Below are 17,239 nucleotides of genomic sequence, written 5' to 3'. Positions count from 1 at the left end.
CTCGGTTTACAAACACTTCAGGTTACAGACTCCGCTAACCCGAAAGTAGCACCTCAGGTTAAGAACTTTACCTCAGGATGAGAACAGAAATTGTGCCGTGGTGGCGCGGCAGCAGCGGAAGGCCCCATTAGCTAAAGTGGTACGTCAGATTAAGAATGGTTTCAGGTTAAGAATGGACCTCCGGAATGAAGTAAGTTTGTAACCAGAGATACCACTGTAATGAATATAGTTGGGGCGATAACACAACCCTGTTTAACACCTGATCCCACTGTGAATGGTTCACTTTGGGAGCCATTGTTATCTGCGATTGTTGCTGTCATATTATCATGGAGGAGCTCCATTTTTATTTCTTTAGACCTTTCAAATCTGGATGTCCCAAATGTTCCCACTTCCAACTTTGTCCAGTTCTTGTTATTCTTGTTGTTCTTGTTGATCTCTCTCCTCCTTTTTTTCCTGCTCTCCTGCACAAATGTTCTAATTCCAAAAGCTTCTAATTCCTCTGCAGAGGCTTTGTTATTCAGGAACAAAACATTACGTCAAGTCCCTTCCATTCTTCAATAGATAAATCTATTGTCTCCTTTAGTGTATAGACCTCTGTAGACAAAATAGTGTTCCACTTCTGCAGTTTCCCAGGAGATAAAAAGTCCTATTCCAATTCCATTGCCAGCAATACTTGTAGTGTCCCACAGCTCCTCTAGAGGGATTATAGTAACTCTGTTTCCTTCCAGATCACACCCAACAGTCAAAGTAACTTGTTATTCCTTGTTTTAAACAATTTATATCCAATTTGTAGCAAATGTAACCGGCAAAGTCCTCGTAACAAAGTTCTCTTTCTGTTCTTCCGCTTTGACAGCTCCTTTGACAGCTGTCAAAACCTCTCTTTCTCCTCTCCCGGCGCTCTCACGGATCGCTCCCGGGGTTCCCGGGGGGGGTGCATTTTAATTCACATTCCACTTTTCTCCTCCAGCCCAGTCTTATAATTTTCCATCGCGAAATTTAATAACTTTATCAAAATATCAAAATTTAATAACTTTATCAAAATAAGGTTGCACTCGATCTTAGTTGTCAAATCCTTTGCTTTAACTCCTCTACAACAGGGGGGAAGCTGACTTCCTTTTTGCACCTCCCCTGCTCGCTCCGAATTTTTTTTTAAAAAAATTCCCCTTTTTAATCCGAGTTCCAATTACTCACGGGTTATTCTTTTAAGTCCCAATTTTCAATGGAAGTCAGCGCTCTCCTTCGAATGGCATGCGGCAATCAATCAATCAATCATGCGGCTTCGCTCGGCAGGAGAAGCGGAGGACTCATAGCACCTCCCCCCCGTCACCCGCTCCGTAGCCTTTAAAAAGGCTCCTTCGCGGGTCGGGGGCGCAAACGGTGCCCGCCGAGTCACCATGCCCATGGGTTTCAGCGCCCATGGTTTTTGAGGGTCCCCGCGTCGCCGGCGCGGTAGAACCCAGCCCCTGCCGAGCAGGCTCCCTCCGGAGCTCGGAGGGAGTCCGCCATTCGACGATGGCGCCAACCCGGAAGTTATGTCATTTTTCTTCCCTATGCCATGATCCATAGTAATAAACTACAGAATAAGTTCAGATTCACACACAGCCCTATTCACCTTAGTCCCCTCACAGAGCTATGGTCCCTCTTCCCAGGGTTTGTTGTTGTTGTTGTTGTTTTGGTGTGTTGTTGTTGTTTTGGTGTGCATTTTGTCTTCTCATTTTGCATGTTTAGGTTGTGTACTGCCCTGTGATCTTCAGATGAAGGGTGGAATACAAATTTAATAAATAAATATAATAAAATAAAACTCTGGGAGTTGTAGCTCTGAGAGGGGAATAGGGGTGTTCTAATAACTCTCAGCACCCTGAAGAAGCTGCAGTTTCCAGGAAGCAATGACTGTTTAAGGTGGCCTGATCCTGCTTTCAGATGAAGCCTTGGTCAGGTGTCGGCACTGAGCCTTGCTCACAAAGCTGCCAGTGAAATTGGCGCTGAGGAGGAGGAGGAGGAGCCGCCTTAGACTCATCACTGCCGGCTCCCTTGTTCTTTTTCTCCCCCTCTCTCCTCCTCTCTCCTCCTCCTTGTCCGTGCAGCATTTGGGGGACCAGATGCTGCCTTTGAAAAGAGGGCACCGCTTTTGTCCAGCCCATCCGTGCGCATGGCGCGCAGCCCAGGGTGCAACTGCCCCCCTTTCCTTTTTTGGACCTGGAGCAAAAACCTGCCAAGCTGCCCCCCCCCCCAGTGCTGCTCTGGAGGTTGCCAGGGAATCTCCTTTGCCCGAAGCAGCAGCAGCAGAAATGGATGGCATTCCTTCCAAGGCTCGGTGTCTTGTACCAGGTGGCAGGTATCTCATGCGAGCTGAGGGGAAACTCTGGAAATGCTGCTCTAAGAACTGCCGCTGCCCCTGGTATAAAAGCAGAAAGGGAATCCTGACCATGAGTCAGTAGCCCTGGGGAGCTGGCTGTGTGAGGGCCGCAAGCACCCCCTCCTCTGCTCTCACTTATTTGGGGTCCAGGATCCTCATAAGGCCTGGGGAAGGCAGTTTTCCAAGCACCTCTGTTTGAAGGCTGGCCAACCCAGCTCCTCTTTAGAGGGGGGTTCACACACAGCCCATCCACAGGGAGCCCTGGGCCGCAGGCAGAGGAGGAGAGCAGCCCCCCTCCAGGGATGGAAGGTGAAGGACCACCACTTGCCTGTCTTTCTAGGGATTCAGCTGGGGGGCTATCAAAGGCCTCTTTGCACTTCAGTAACCCTGCCAGGGAGGGGAGGGGAAGGCCTTCACCTCTTCCTATTCTTCCTTCTTGCGTGGGGCAGGCAGGCAGGCAGCCACCTGTGTAGTCCCGTCACCCCCCCCCCCCCAGCAGGTGGTGGGCTGGCGGAGATCCCTCCTGCCCCAAGTTGCATGGAGGAGGCTGAGGCTCCAGCCTGCTCCATGCTGCTGCTGCTGCTGCTGCTCCTGTGGCTTCAAAGCTTGCCTGAGAGCAGAGCAGAGGAGGAAATGGAAGAGGGAGGGAGGGAGGAGGACTCTGCATTCTGTGGTGTGTTTGTGGCTTCTCTGCTTTGATCTCCTGCCAGGGAAACCTGGAAGGTCAGGCCAAGTTGCAGCGAAGCTGTGGAGCGCGGAGCACACTGGAATGCAGGAGTGGAGCCTCCCCGCCTGGGCAAGCCACCCAAATCTCTCGCTCTGGGGTGGGGGCTCTCAAGCCGGGCAAAGGGGTTGGGTGTGTGTGTGTGTCATCCTGGCTTCCGTTCTTACTCAACAGAGGAGCTATCGTTGGGGTGGCATCAGCCTTCGCATAACTGCCCTGGACTGTTCCAGCAGCAGACCCAAAGAGTTGAAGATGGGTGGGGTGCCGGTGTTGTTTTATGAGCAGGGGCGGGGTGCTCTGAGAATGATGTGCTTTGAGATCTCCTTTTTGCACCCCCCCTCCAAGTAGGTTAGGCTACTGTGCCCATACAGGAGGGGGTGGACAAGGATGAGGTTGTTGGGCACAGTTTGTGTGGTCAAAACTACACAAAAGGCCGGAGAGGAAGGGAAAGACTGCATGCAGCACTGCAGAGGGTTGAGTTTTCCTTTGAAGAGCAGCGGCCTTTGTGGCCTTTGTGTCGGATGACATGGGATTTGAGGGGCAGTTCCTGCCACTGGAGATGATCTGCCCAAGGCTTTGGGGCATCAAGTGGAGGCTTGTCCAGCTCATGGCTGACCTCTTGTGGCCAAAACAAAAAGAATTCCTTCCAGTAGCACCTTAAAGACCAACTAAGTTAGTTCTTGGTATGAGCTTTCGTGTGCATGCACACTTCTTCAGATACCTGGTATCTGAAGAAGTGTGCATGCACACGAAACCTCATACCAAGAACTAACTTAGTTGGTCTTTAAGGTGCTACTGGAAGGAAATTTTTTTGTTTTGACTATGGCAGACCAACACGGCTACCTATCTGTCTCTTGTGGCCAGTGCAAGGAGCTGCCTTTCTTGGGAGGGGAGTTTTTCCTCCTCTTTGAGCTGCTGTTGACTGGCTGGGAAGGCAAGCAGGGCTTGAGTTGATTCTCTTTCTGACTCTCCCTCCGTCTTTCCCTCTCCACTTCCTGTAGGCCAAGCGGGCAGTTCAAAGAGGGGCCACAGCTGTCATCTTTGACGTTTCTGAGAACCCAGATGCAATTGACCAGGTATGCAGTATCAAGTGTGTTTGTATTGTGAAAGGGGAGGGTGCTCATCATTTGTTTGTACAGTTGTTGGTCCTCTGCTGATGGGGGACTGGTGTTTCCTGGTGAGCCTGCAATCTGCTTCTTTGCCAGAGAAAGGTTGATTTGCAGGGAGTAGCTTAACCTTTCGCCATTTTGTTCTAGTTGAACCAGGGCTTGGAAGACCCCCTGAAAAGGCCCATTGTGTATGTGAAAGGAGCAGATGCTGTCAAATTGATGAACATTGTCAACAAGCAGAAGGTTGCCCGTGCCAGGATTCAGCACCGGCCTCCCCCGGTAAGGCGACCCGGCAGGCCCCTCTCAGGGCTTTCTGTGGTCTGCTCCCCTTCTTTATTGCAGCCTGCAAGCCTAGCTGGGATCTTAGTATTTAACCTTAAGTTAAGAAAAAATAATAGAAATGTTTAGGAAATTAATCTTCAGATTAAAATATAATTCCCTCCCCCAGTTGAATAGACTGCAGCATGCTCCAGAACACCTCCTCCATCTTTCTTTCTTTCTCCTTGCTCCCTCTTCTGGTTGTTTGGCTCTCGCCTCTTGGCCCAGGTGCTGATCAGGCTCCCCCAAGGACCCACTGACCTCATGGCATCGGTGGAGGGCTGGTCTTCTTAAGCTAGAATTCTGCCTCTTCTCTCACTTCCTCTTTTTTGCAAGTGGAGCTGAAAGTGTGTAGTTTGTCAAGGTCATTTTTAGGGATTTCTTGGCGAAGCTGAGCTGTAAGATTCTGACCCAGTGGCACTCTGCCTCGCTCCAGGGGAAGGCTGAGCATACAGATATCACTTCCGGCTGGTTGGAGTGAAGCCTGCGCTTCCAGAAACATGTTTGGGTTGAGTAAACATTCTTCAGGGACTTTCACCTCTTAGTACTAGACAGTTAAAAGCAGCCAAACCCTCCCCTGCCTTCAGAAGAGCCTAATGAAATCCAAGCAATTGCTTTCTCGTGGCTCTTGCAGTTAACAGCTGCATGGGAAAGAAGTCTTGTCACCTCCAAATGAAGAGGGCACAGTTACCAGCGGATGCCCTGAAGCCAGTAGCTAGTGGAAGAAAGAGTCGCCAGCTCAGACAGAGGCTTGTGGAGCTGGACATAGCAATTCCTAGTAGGAGGCTGGGCAGGGGGGTTGGGTCTTGGTGGGCAGGTGGGTGATGGTTGCTCAAAAGGCACTTGAGTGAATGTGCAAAGTCCTTGTATTGGGGGGGGGGGTCTTTGAAAGTGCCTTTCCATGAAAACTAATCTCACAGGAGCAAATCACTTCCCAATGAAAAGTTGAGGCTTTCATATGTGAAAGCCCTCTTCTAAAGCTGGCTTGATTCAGTCATGAAAATGTTTGCTCAGAGATTTTAGTAATGGGGAAGGGTGCTGATTTCAACTCTTGATGCATCACAGAACAGAAATGGACTGAATTAGCACCAGGCTTTGGGATATAGAATTCCCTTTCACAGAGTGAGAGCACAGAGAATTATTTTATGCAGAGTCAGACCTTTGGTCTATCTAGTTTAGTATCATTGACGCTGCCGAGCAGTGAGCTTCTCTGCCATTCTTCAAGCCACAGATCTTTCCCAGTGCTACCTGAAGTTGTCAGGAATTGAACCCGGACCTTTTGTGCCCAAGGCACATTGCAGGCAAGGATTGTGAACCAGGTCTCTGAGGTGGGGTTTCACCTGGCATTCAGCTCACTTCCAGCCAGGGACAAATCTTTGCAAACAGCAAACACACACTTGTCAGAGGAATAGGAAACAGGTTCTGTGCATGCACAAACCCTGGAGAATTTCTTATGAAAGCTTTCAGCAAACTCTGAAACCTCGGGATTCCTTTTGGAGTCTTTTGGGTGTGGCCTACCTCAAACTTTAACCGTTCCAGTTTAGTTCAACATGTTAGCTGCTGCTGCCAGCTGAAAAATCTCTACCTGCTTTGAATGTATCCAAAAGGTGTATGCCATTGAGCTGGAAAAAAGCTAACCCTACTGATCTTTGTCCATCTCTTGCCTCCTCCTCTCCCTGATTTTTCTTCTAAGCAACCTACCGAATACTTCGACATGGGGATTTTCTTGGCCTTTTTCGTGGTGGTCTCTCTCGTGTGCCTTGTTCTTCTGGTCAAGATCAAACTGAAGCAGCGCCGGAGCCAGGTAAGAGCGAGCTGCCTGGGCCTCTAGCCGTGTGTTGCTGGGAAGGTTCCTCTGGAGGTTCCACTTCCTCTGGAGAAGAGGGGCTGCTCTGGAAAGGGGGCAGCAGGCAGCTTTCTGGCAAGAAATGCTTTGGCCTCCGCTGGCCTTGGGGTGTGAGGGGCCTTCTGGGCAGACCTGCCCTACTGCTGCCTCTGGCTTTGTGAGGTGGGCCGAGAGTCTGCCCTGATTCTTGGGTGCCCAGGCGGGAGTTCTTGGCTTCCTCCTTGCCATGACCACCAGCAGCCATTTCAACAAAGCCCGAAGCACCAGTCCTGTCCTGATGGAGGCTCCTGCAGTGGGAAAGCAGGCTGCAAAGAGACAAAAAGAGCTGGAGAAGGTGAGGGATTTAAAAGGGAAGAGGGGAAAAGGCACCTTCTGGAGGGAGCGGGTAGAAACATGCAGGGTTGCTCAAGATCCCTGGGGTAAACAGTCTCTGGGTGAAAAGAAAAGTGGCTCCTCTTCTGGCTTGGGAACTGAAGGATCACCTCTGCTTTCGTTTGGCTGGTCAATGTAGTTTGGAAATGTCCTAGGTTATGTTTTGGGAGTTGGTTTAATTAGCACAGGCAGGTTTATGGCATTGTTGGCAAATGCATTTGTAGTCATTTCAAAGCCTTCCTGACGTGCTAATGTCCATTGCTTTTGCTCTTGCATTTCCTGGAGGGTCCCATTGGCAGCCATGCCTGAGTTGCTGACAGGGACAGCCTCATGGCATGTGGATCCTCAGTGAGTGCCAGTCAGTGTCATCCTAAATGTGGAGGGAGGGAGGGAGGGAGGCTTGCCCCAAGTGCAAATGCAACCAGTGGGGGCTCACGGTGCCAGGAGGGGTGTTGCCCAGATCCTCCATGCTTCAGGATGGGCTCTCTGCAGGCAACAGGCCCTGCATTGTGCTACTTTGAGGTGGGGAACAGCTCCACCCCCCCCCCCAATGTTGGCCTCAGATCCCCATTGTCTCTGGTCGTTGGCCATATGAGCTGCTGCTGAGGGGAGCTGGGGCTCAGCAGCGTGAGATTAGTTGTGATGGCCCTTGGGGGGTGCCTTCCATCTGTACCATTCTGTGATTCCGTTAACATCTGGAGGAAGTCCATACTGTGGCCCGGTGGAAAGGAGGAGATAGGTCCATTCCCACTCCCTTCACAGCATGTGTCATCCCTGGGGAGACCCCCAGCCATTGCTTCACCCCTGGGCCTGACCCTGGCGCTGAGAATGTGATGCAAGGGTTGAGTGAACGGGGGCTGCCACTGTGGGGCTGCCCCGCTTCTGCTTCCCAGGAATGCCCTTGTCTTTCTCCTCTTGCAGAATTCCATGAACAGGCTTGCTGTGCAGGCCCTTGAGAAGATGGAGACGCGGAAGTTCAAGTCTAAGCTGAAAGGGCCCAGCCAAGGCAGCTGCGGTGCCCTGGACACGCTGAGCAGCAGCTCCACCTCTGACTGCGCCATTTGCCTGGAGAAGTACCTGGATGGGGAGGTGAGAAAGAGAGCAGGTGGCCTTTCTTTGCCATAGAAAAAGCACACGTTCTACTCATGCGAAAACACCAGGCAGGCCCCACAAATAACCCAGGGATGCATTTAAAATAAAAGGACACATTCTACTCATGTAAAAACACGCTGATTCCCAGACCGTACATGGGCCAGATTGAGAAGGCGATTGGGCCGGATCCGGCCCCTGGGCCTTAGTTTGCCTACTCCTGATCTAGGGTGTTAACACTTTCTGCGCTGCTTTTCATCAGAAGCTTCTAGCAAGGCAGCTGGTCTCCCTGTTGCTGTTGGTGGCTGTCTTGAGGAGTGTGCTGGGACAAGAGAGCCTCTGGCATCTGTTGCAACACAAGAGTCTTCCTGGCTGCATGGGGGGGGCTTGTTCTGCAAGGAAAAGGGGCTCTGGGCCCTATTCATGCCATTTGCTGCCCTTCAAGGGGGCACCTGGCTGAGCATCTCCCTGTCACCTGAGCTTGCCAGGATGTGTGCCTGGTCCTGGTTTGAGAAACCGCATCCAGCCCAACCTCTGAGCTGCTCTGAATGAGCCAGAAGCCAGCTAGACAAAGGCCCCAACCATGGCTGCTTCCACCCCTTCAGCTCCCCTTTGCTTCCACAGGAGCTGCGTGTCATTCCCTGCGCTCATCGGTTCCACAGGAAGTGTGTGGACCCGTGGCTTTTGCAGCACCACACCTGCCCGCATTGCCGCCACAACATCATTGGTGAGTCCAGGCACCTGCCGTGTTCTGTAGCATTGCATGTGTCCCAGGGGAAGAGGAAGATGAGGTCCATTCCTGCCCACCAAGGGAGATGGCTCTTGCTCTCATCTCCATGGAAGGCTAAATGGACAAATACTTGGGAGTAGAGCTGGAACGGGAGGGGAAATGCACCTTCCAGCATGGTAGGAAATCTTTGTTGAAGTCTCCCCCCCCCCGGAGTTCTTTGGGTGGTCTGTAGGGGCGTCTGATGGGCAGATGCCCCGTGCCCTTGCTGCAAGAGCCTTCTCTGACTCGTCTTTCATCTTTCTGCACAGAGCAAAAGAAGGGTGCCACCGGCCAGGTGTGTGACGACCTTGCCAATCAGATGCGCAGCCGTCAGCACCAGCAGCGCATGATCCTGCCCGTCCATTACCCGGGCCGAGTGCACAGAGCCAGCCAGGTCACCACTTACCCCACACGAACCAGCATGGACCCCCACGGGAACCCTATTACCGTCCTGACGGTGGACCGGCACGGGGAGGCCCCGGCCTTCCTCCGGAGCTACCAGCCCATCCACTTGGACCATGCTCTGAACGCACACCAGTGCGGGGTGGAGCACAGGGCCTACCCAGCCATTCACACCTTCCGAAGGCCCAAGTTCAGCAGCCACCACTTCTCCAAGCCAGCTTGCTTCTCCCAGTACGAGACCATGTTCCAGCACTACTATTTCCAAGGCCTTAGCTACCCAGAGCAGAACGGACAGCTGCCCCTGGGCGTCGCTGCCAAGGGCCCCTCGCGTGCCTTCCAGCCTGTGGGCGGTGGGGGCGGCAGCAGCAGGCTCTTCGCCCCTGTGGTCCACGTTGCGCCTTCCTCCCGCCTGGAGAGCGGCAGCACCTCCAGTTTCAGCTGCTACCATGGCCACCGCTCCGTCTGCAGCGGCTACCTGGCCGACGGCCCTGGGAGCGACAGCAGCAGCAGCAGCGGCAGCAGCTCGGGCCCCTGTCATTGCTCCTCCAGCGACTCCATGGTGGACTGCACCGAGGTCAGCAACCAGGGAGTCTATGGGAGCTGTTCCACCTTCCGCAGCTCCCTGAGCAGTGACTATGACCCGTACATCTACCGCAGCAAAAGTCCCTGTCGGGGGGGCGAGGTGGGTGGGGCAAGCAGAGGGACCGTGGTTCTTCTGGAAGGCCCCCCTGCTCCAAACGTGGTGGACGGCGACTGCCTGCCTGTGCTGGCCACTTCTGCAGGGGACCAGCTCTCCAACTGCAGCCTGGAGATGAACTACAGCAGCAACTCCTCGCTAGAGCACCGGGAGCCTCCAGGCACCATCCCCGAGGGGGGAGGGCTAGAGGGCCTGGCGGGGGGAGCCAGCCGGACCTGCAGAGGACTCCGGGAGCCAGCTTGCGCCTGCTGCTTTGAGGCCCCTCCTGCACCCCGGGAGTCGCTGGGCAGGGCAGCTGAGTGCAGCATGCTGCTTCTTGGGCCGCCTCTTTGGGCAGGGTGTGGCTCTGGGCGAGAGCCGCAGGCAGGAAGAAGCCAAGATCTGTACAGTATTAGGACAGAGGGGGGGACATGCGAGGCTGTGCCCTGTTGCTTCTATGAAGAGAAGCAGGTGGCCAGCAACAGCTGCCTGACTCAGCCTGGCTGCTATGCCGCCGAGGACTATGCTGTCAATGTGCAGTACACGCCGTGCCCAGAGGACTCCTCTGCCTTGCCAGGCTGCTACGTGGGGGGATGTGACCTGGGTCAGCGCATCTCCATAATTCCCGAGGACCGGGACTGTGAGCTGCCCCTGCCTCACACGGATTGCCACGGAGGCAGCAGCCGCTCTTGGGAGGAGCCACGTGGAACAGCAGCCGCAAACCAACTCTGCCTGGGTCCAGGGGAGGCCCACAGAGAGCTGTTGCAGGATCAGCCGGGGGACTTACTGCAAGGGGAAGCCCTGGGGCTCTTTTCCAGCCCCCTCCTGAGCTGTCCTGAGGCAGCTGTGGTGGCGGCGGCAGCAGCAGGAGGAGGCACCCAGATGGTGGGTAAGTCAGCAGCTCCAGCAGGTGTGCAGGAAAGGTGTTGTAGGTGGGACACCAGCTCTTTAATCTGCATAGATGCTTCATGAGGGATGGCGAACTCTGAAATGTGTTCCTGCTGGACGTCGGGCAGAGCAGCCTGCCAGGCTCATACCTGGCCCTGCTGGGAGTGTGCTGGCTGTGGGGCGGTGGGGTGGGGTGGCGTGTCACTTTGACACCTGCCTTTGTGCATGCAGGAGCACAGAACCCATGGCAAGGTCCCAAGCAGAAAGCAGGAATGGACGCTACTGCACAGGGTGTGGGGCTTCCAGGGAAGCAGATTTGGCTAAACTGGGGGTTGCTACATTTCAGCCGCTTGTAGTTGCTGTGGAAGCCCTCCCCTGTGGCTGCCTACTCGAGGCACTTCCTTTGTCTTTTCAGGCTGTGATCCTCCAGGCCCAGGCCAGGTTGGTGACTAATGAGAGCAGGAGCCTGTCTTTGTGCCTCGCGATCTCTGCTGGACTTCACAATTGTCTTTAGCTTTTGCTCACCCATTGAAGTGGTCAACTGGAGAAGGCACCTTCCGCAGTGTGCATTGCAGCCTCTATGCCACAAAGTGTTCGTAACAAGCCACCGTGCCACTTCTGCCACCTCCTGCAGCTGGGCAGGAGCCCAGAGAGGGCCATCAAGCCCCGCTGCCTGCAGAGATCATCTGGGCCTGCCTTAGAGAGCAAATGGCACCTTGAAGCAAAAGAAGTCCAAAGGAGTGGCAGCAATGAGGATGGCTGCGAGGGGGCAGGGAAAGCAGGCTGGCTGCGGAGTGCCCCTTCCTCCTCACAGCCAGTCCAGCACCAGTCACGGAGTTGGGGGCAGCAGTCAGGAGCGTTCTGGAGCATAGCTTCACCTGCCCCCAGAAGGTGAGGGGTCGGGGGACCAATGAATGTTTCCAAGGAGCACACCTGCTGCAGCAATCTCAGGGGCTCTGCTGAAACAGGAAAGGGCTTTTGGGATGATGCAGGAGCTGGTGCTGCTCTTCCTAGGGGTGTGTTGGTTAAGGCTGGACCTAAGCCCTGCCTTGTGTCCGCTGCTGCAGAGATGGTTGCTGCCACTGCTCTGAGGCCCGTGCCTTGTGCCTGCCTGCGCTCATGCCCCGGCAGGCAGAGATCCCTCCCTCTTTTTCTGTTGATGCATGTTGTCACTTGCTTCCAATTGTTAATCGTTTCCTGTGGAAACAATGGCTTCTGTCTCCCATAGGCATGATTCCAAAGGGCACCTGGTCTGCGTGGGCAGGACCTCAGGGAATGCCACTGTTTGGGGTCTGTGGATGCATGCTGTATGCGGGCTGCTTCTATCTTCTCTGTGATGTCTGTGATGGACATTTTGCTAAACTGTGTCCAAAATGTGGATTGTGGGAGGAGGGTGTTTAATGTTTTCTTAATGGAATGTGCCTAGAACTCTCTCCCTGCCCCAGCCTCAGTTTAATTTACTAAAACCAATGGCACTGTGTGATTCAGAAAGGTACCTAACCTCTCCATTTGTGCCCAGCTCATGAAAATAAAAAGAAAGCTTGAATAGTATAAATTTCAAAGAGCTCTTAACCTGTTCTAGGTTAAACGAACAGACCCTAGTGTTTTACCCGTCAGTAATTATTAACTCAGCATCGTACACGTTCACCAAGTGAAGTTCCCTGGTGAGCCGCAGTCCCTCCTCTCAGCCGTGTGTTTGTGTGTGCAAGGGGAGCACAGGGAAGGAAAATGGGTTCTGTTTTGATTTCTGCATCAAAGCCAAGGTGAAGGCCTGGCCCATGGGCCTCCTTGCCTTGTGCTCTTATGATCTCTGTGCTGTGACGTAGGCGGGATCTGCAACCACACAGCAGCATTAGAAGAGCTTGCAGCCCTGTTCCAGAGTGAGGGGACCCCTGTGCCGGCTGACTTCCTCAAGTCAGGGGCCTCCACTTTCTCCTCAGTTTCTTTTCAAGCAAAACTCCCTCCCTCCCTCCCTCTCTCTTTACAAATATTTATCCTCAAAATATATTTCATTTCACTTTATTTCCTGTCATTGAAGTTATGTGTGTCATCCAAAGCGAGAGAGGAGAGAAGGAACTGAATTTGGAAACTTTCCTTTTTGAGTACCTCGGTTTCTATCTGCTTTCATAGAATTATAGAGTTGGAAAGGACCCTCAGGGTCATCTAGTCCAACCCCCTTGCAATGCAGGAATCCATACTTTTGCCTTCATTTTTAATGTCCAAAATTGTGGCTTCTGCACCTTACAGGGTGCCACTTTCAAGTGGGAACACCCCCTGTGCCTGACAGAAATGTGCTCCGCTGAGGTCCATCTCAGGAAGGTTTTTCAGAAGGGAACATGGCGCTCAGGCTGAACCCTGTTGTGGCCCATGCCCAGCCACAGTTCTCTATGTTGGGTGACCATCTTGCTGAAGGCTGCTTCCTCAACTCCTGTTTGTATCCCATCCAAGTGCTGCCAGGTTTGTCAATCCCCAAGTTTTGTGATGATACCGACTGGGGCCAACAGTGTTTGAGCTCAAAATGGCACAAGGCTGATAGCAAGAGCTGTCATATCCCCAAAACTGCACAATGATCGGTTCCAACCTCTGTTTTTGCCTCTGCAGTCGGCCCAGCAATCTGGTTTTTTTGGATACTCGAGACACTTCCATTCACAACTCGTGCTTTGGGCAGCCTAGAGCCAGTGTGTCATCATTTCCAGTGATGACTGAGACTTCCATATCCACCCTCCTCAGCTTAGTGCTGAAACACATGTGCAGCCAGCCTCACACTCTGATCAATCCTCAGTAACGAGCATCCTCAGTACAGACAATCTTGATACCTAGGACACTCTGGTTTCCTCTTTGTTCTTGAGGCATGTGGTTTAAATGCAGGCATGTGGTTTAAATGCAGGCACCTTCTTGTCTCTCTGAATGGATGATAATGGAGTCCTGGCATTTCATCCAAGTCTTCGTACCAGGCAGAGATACAGATTTATTCCCACTACAGGTTGCTTGTGGTCTTGGTATACTAACCCCCTGGGTGCCTGGACACACAGACTTTGTGTCCAGCACATGCAGTATAGATGTTTTAACACAAAGGACATTGTCTGGATCTTGCACCTTTATAGATGGCATCTCAGTGCATACCAGGAACCATACAGATGCATCTTGCATAAGGGCAGTTTGTAGCCTAGATGCATATCTAGCAAACATTACTGGTTTGTGGGAATGATCTAGCCTGGGCCTTGGAACCCAGCACACCTGTGTAGATAATCTGGTGGACTTCTGCAAACAGCAGAAGATCTGGTCCCTGCTCTAGAACTTAAATGAATTCTGCAGTCTTGGTACCTGGGTCATTTCTGAATGATTAATATCTATGAGATGGGAGAAGAGGTGAATTCATTTCACTATGTTAAAGTTTGTGGGTCGTTAATCCTTTGACACACTGAGTCTGCTGCAACGGCCCTGCAATAAATTTGATTTATTGCCACTACGACAAACTCCAGTGGCACCCACACGCTTGCACTCGCGCGCTGCCACTCTCCTCAGTTGCCAGATAATAGCAGAGTTCATTCGCAGTGTAAAATGGCTTGTCTGTGTCAACGTGGTGTCTTCGATAACTCAGCTCGACACCAGTGCTTCTATTCTAACACTATTTAGAAGCATAACAAACAGAAAAGAAAAACCTGCAGAATCTAGCTGCATGCTTGCAGCTTCTGCCTCTAACAAAAACAAAACTACCTTGCTCACATTCTCAGACAGAGGCAATGCATTCTCATTCTCAGGCAATGCACCCAGTTGATAAGAACGCTCCTGGAGTGTTAACTCTTAACTGTCCAGAACCATAACACACTACCCAGCCGGCAGCTTAGTACCAGAAGTTTTAACAGTCTGCATGCTAATGATGTGCTGGGTGTCAGCATCTGATGCCAAACTCTAGCCTCCATTTTTCACACTTCCCTTTGTTTGCTAGCAATGCTAAGGCAGTGCCTCTGATCCTTAGCAGTCATTGGGTAGATCCATTTTGAGTGCCTTCTACTACCCTTAAACAGGTTCAGTGGTTGTTACCCACTTTTCTGTCTTGCACTGATTTTCTGTCACTAGCACTTTCTTAGAATCTTGTCCATGAGGTCTGACAATCTGGCATCTGTCTTCTAGCAGTGTTTCAGCTCCCAAGCTATGAAGGATACACAGAATTAAGGCTCAAAGCACCAGACAACGAACAGATCTTTTCTGCTCAGTGTCCAACCTGAGCATGTTTAAGCCCTTCCAGGCTTGTTTGGACCACTTATTTGCATTTCAGAGACAAACTTGAAAACCCCCTGGGGTATTCAGGCCAATTTCCAATCCTCCAGAGCCTGGGAGTTGATTACTTTTTGCTCATCTAGTCCAACCTCCTGCAATGCAGGAATGTTTGCCTAATGTGGGCCTCTAACACATGACCATGAGATTAAGTCTCTCATGTTCTACCAGTAATTGAGATTTGCTTTTCTGTGGGGGAAGTCTACATTGGCAACTTTAGGTAACTGAAAGCTAACCCTCATCGGACAAAGGGCATGCTACAAAGTCCAGTGAGCTTGCCTGCCCCACTTGAGCAATGATTAGTTGGTCTGATGTCTTGCCTTGGTGTTTATCAGAAGTGGCCTTTTCCTTTCTGGAACATTCTATGTTGATCCTCATTTTAGATCAATCTTCAGGACTCACTCCAGAATCCGGCCTTCTCTTTATACTTGGGTACTGGTTGATAGCAATCTGTTGTTGATGGCAATGGAGCCTCTCCCTAAGGGCCTCATCGCCTGACTTGCGTGACAGGGGCATCATCTTCTCTCAGGATGCCTGCCTACAGATATGAAGTGCCCTTCACAGGACGCACCCTCTCTGAGCTCACCCCTGAGACTAGGCCGCAGAACCAGCCAAGTTTCATTCCGGGAGGAATCAGAACTCTTTGGAGTGGCCATCTATGCACCTCTGCACCCACTTTCCTTCCCTGTTGAATGAAGGCCAGGCTCTTATATCGGGGCTGTGGCTTGCTCCAAGGAATGGCAGGAGAGGCCGGAGGTGTGCAGTGGCCATGGAGCTTCCCTGCTTGAGAGCAGGGGCTGCAAGCTCTCCTAAGCCCTTCCCAAGTGCTTTCTGCACAGGTGAAGATCCCACCTGTGTGTGACAATGCGGGGAACCACTCAGAAAGTGGCAACAGGTAAGCACCCTGGTTATGGGGCGCTTGTGGCCTCCTGCTGATGTTGTTGGTCTCCTGCTTCTTCCATCATCCCCAGCCAGGACAGCCAGAGGTCAGGGACGAGGAGAGGGTGTAATCCCAACAGCAGGTTTCCCAGCCCTGAGCTCAGTCTCAGGACCAGAAGGCAGGAACAGGCTCCTCTGTGGTTTGCGTGCCTTGGACGCTTTGCAGTTGGACCTGAAGAGCTGGGTTAGAAAGTCTCTCTCCTCACTTGCTCCTCACCCCCAGCAACAAGGGTGCTTCCAGTTTCTGCCTGCTGTGTATCTTCATTTCCTTGTCCTAGAGCTTCATGACAAAGGTTTTGTAATGGTCAGTACAATAGATGTTTTTAATCCAAAATGCCTTCCAATTTAATTAATTGTTGCCATTTTGATGGGCTCATGGGGCACTATTTTAAAAAAAACTTTTTTAAGAAAATGAAACTTCTGTAGCACTTAAAACAGTTTTGTATAAAATGTACTGTAAAGATTTGTAATATGGTTAAAGGGCTCTTTCTCCATTACTATTTTTAATGTTTCTAAGGCTAGGAAACAATTTGTGTACATTCTGTATATGTATAGCAGCACATTTCATTTATGGAAAGATGTTCTCAGAATATTTATTTACTAATATATTTATCTTAAGCCATGTCCTATGTTGAGTGTGTGATGTTATTGTCTAAATAATAATAATAATAATAATAATAATAATAATAATTGAAAATCACTAACAGGAAGCCTGTAAATACACAGTAATTGCACACAAAGATTTTGCAATGTTTGCCGACCAAAAAGTGATTTTACAACAAATTGTAGCTCTACAGTTTTGTAACAAAAGTGTACAAATGTCTGTTTAACCCCCCCTCCCTTCAATACAGTTTTATTGTCTAACTTGAAATACATCTGAAATACAGTTTTTGTCATGTTCTGATCCCAGACTGGGATCCCACAGAAAAAGAGGCATGTCTGGTCAAAGGTTGCTGGGCTGAGGGAAGCACGGAGGGAGCAGCTTGCTGCAGCAAAGGTTGGGAGCAGAAAGGCAGACAGACACCCACCTTGGATGCCTCTGGCACCAGGCTCCCCTGCTTTGAGAGCCTTCAACCTTGAAGAGCAGCCAACCTGTGGCCTTAAGGCAGGCACACTGCAGCCTCCCTTCTGAAAAAGCCCTGGCATTGCCAGACTGGTCATGGGTGGCGGGAGGGGCTCTGGTCCTTATAGACCCTGGTAGTCTGGGAGGCTCCTGTCCAACAGCTCAGGTTGGGGGGGGTCACCCTACGTCCAGCAGCAGCTCTGAGCCCTGAACCAGCTTCTCCTCTGATGTCACTGCAGCTCCATGTCTGATTGCTGCTAGAAGCAGGACTCAGGACATTAACTTGAAAGAGGTCTCCATCCTCTCTTCTTTTACACTCTGTGGATGAATGCACCAGAAAGGGAGCTAGTCATGTTACGAATTTCTCGAATCTTCCAGATGCTTAATTGCACACCGGGGGGGGGGGGGAC

At 51.6% G+C, this 17,239-nt stretch overlaps 1 protein-coding gene and 1 long non-coding RNA gene across 3 annotated transcripts in view; both read left to right on the top strand.

Moving 5' to 3' along the window:
- Positions 1-14,282, top strand: part of ZNRF3 (zinc and ring finger 3) — a 66,538-nt gene extending 52,256 nt beyond the window's left edge. The window contains exons 3-9 of one of the 2 annotated variants that reach the window (XM_081892897.1): positions 4,082-4,156; positions 4,337-4,468; positions 6,201-6,311; positions 7,647-7,814; positions 8,439-8,541; positions 8,853-10,550; positions 10,965-14,282. In XM_081892897.1, the coding sequence (XP_081749023.1) occupies positions 4,082-4,156; positions 4,337-4,468; positions 6,201-6,311; positions 7,647-7,814; positions 8,439-8,541; positions 8,853-10,550; positions 10,965-11,002 (2,325 nt within the window). In that variant the 3' untranslated portion in view covers positions 11,003-14,282. Of the gene's footprint in view, positions 1-4,081; positions 4,157-4,336; positions 4,469-6,200; positions 6,312-7,646; positions 7,815-8,438; positions 8,542-8,852 lie in introns of both variants that reach the window. The other variant, XM_081892896.1, reaches the window with a different exon arrangement.
- Positions 1-16,637, top strand: part of LOC309359375 — a 74,260-nt gene extending 57,623 nt beyond the window's left edge. Inside the window, exon 2 of the long non-coding RNA XR_014163824.1 lies at positions 14,446-16,637. This is a non-coding gene — a long non-coding RNA (uncharacterized lncRNA). The remainder of the gene's footprint in view (positions 1-14,445) is intronic.
- Positions 16,638-17,239: the final 602 nt, after the last annotated feature.

The sequence above is a fragment of the Podarcis melisellensis genome (assembly GCF_964234715.1).
Source record: "Podarcis melisellensis genome assembly, chromosome: 16".
Taxonomy (NCBI): Eukaryota; Metazoa; Chordata; class Lepidosauria; order Squamata; family Lacertidae; genus Podarcis; species Podarcis melisellensis.
This window is presented reverse-complemented; position numbering and strand designations above follow the sequence as displayed.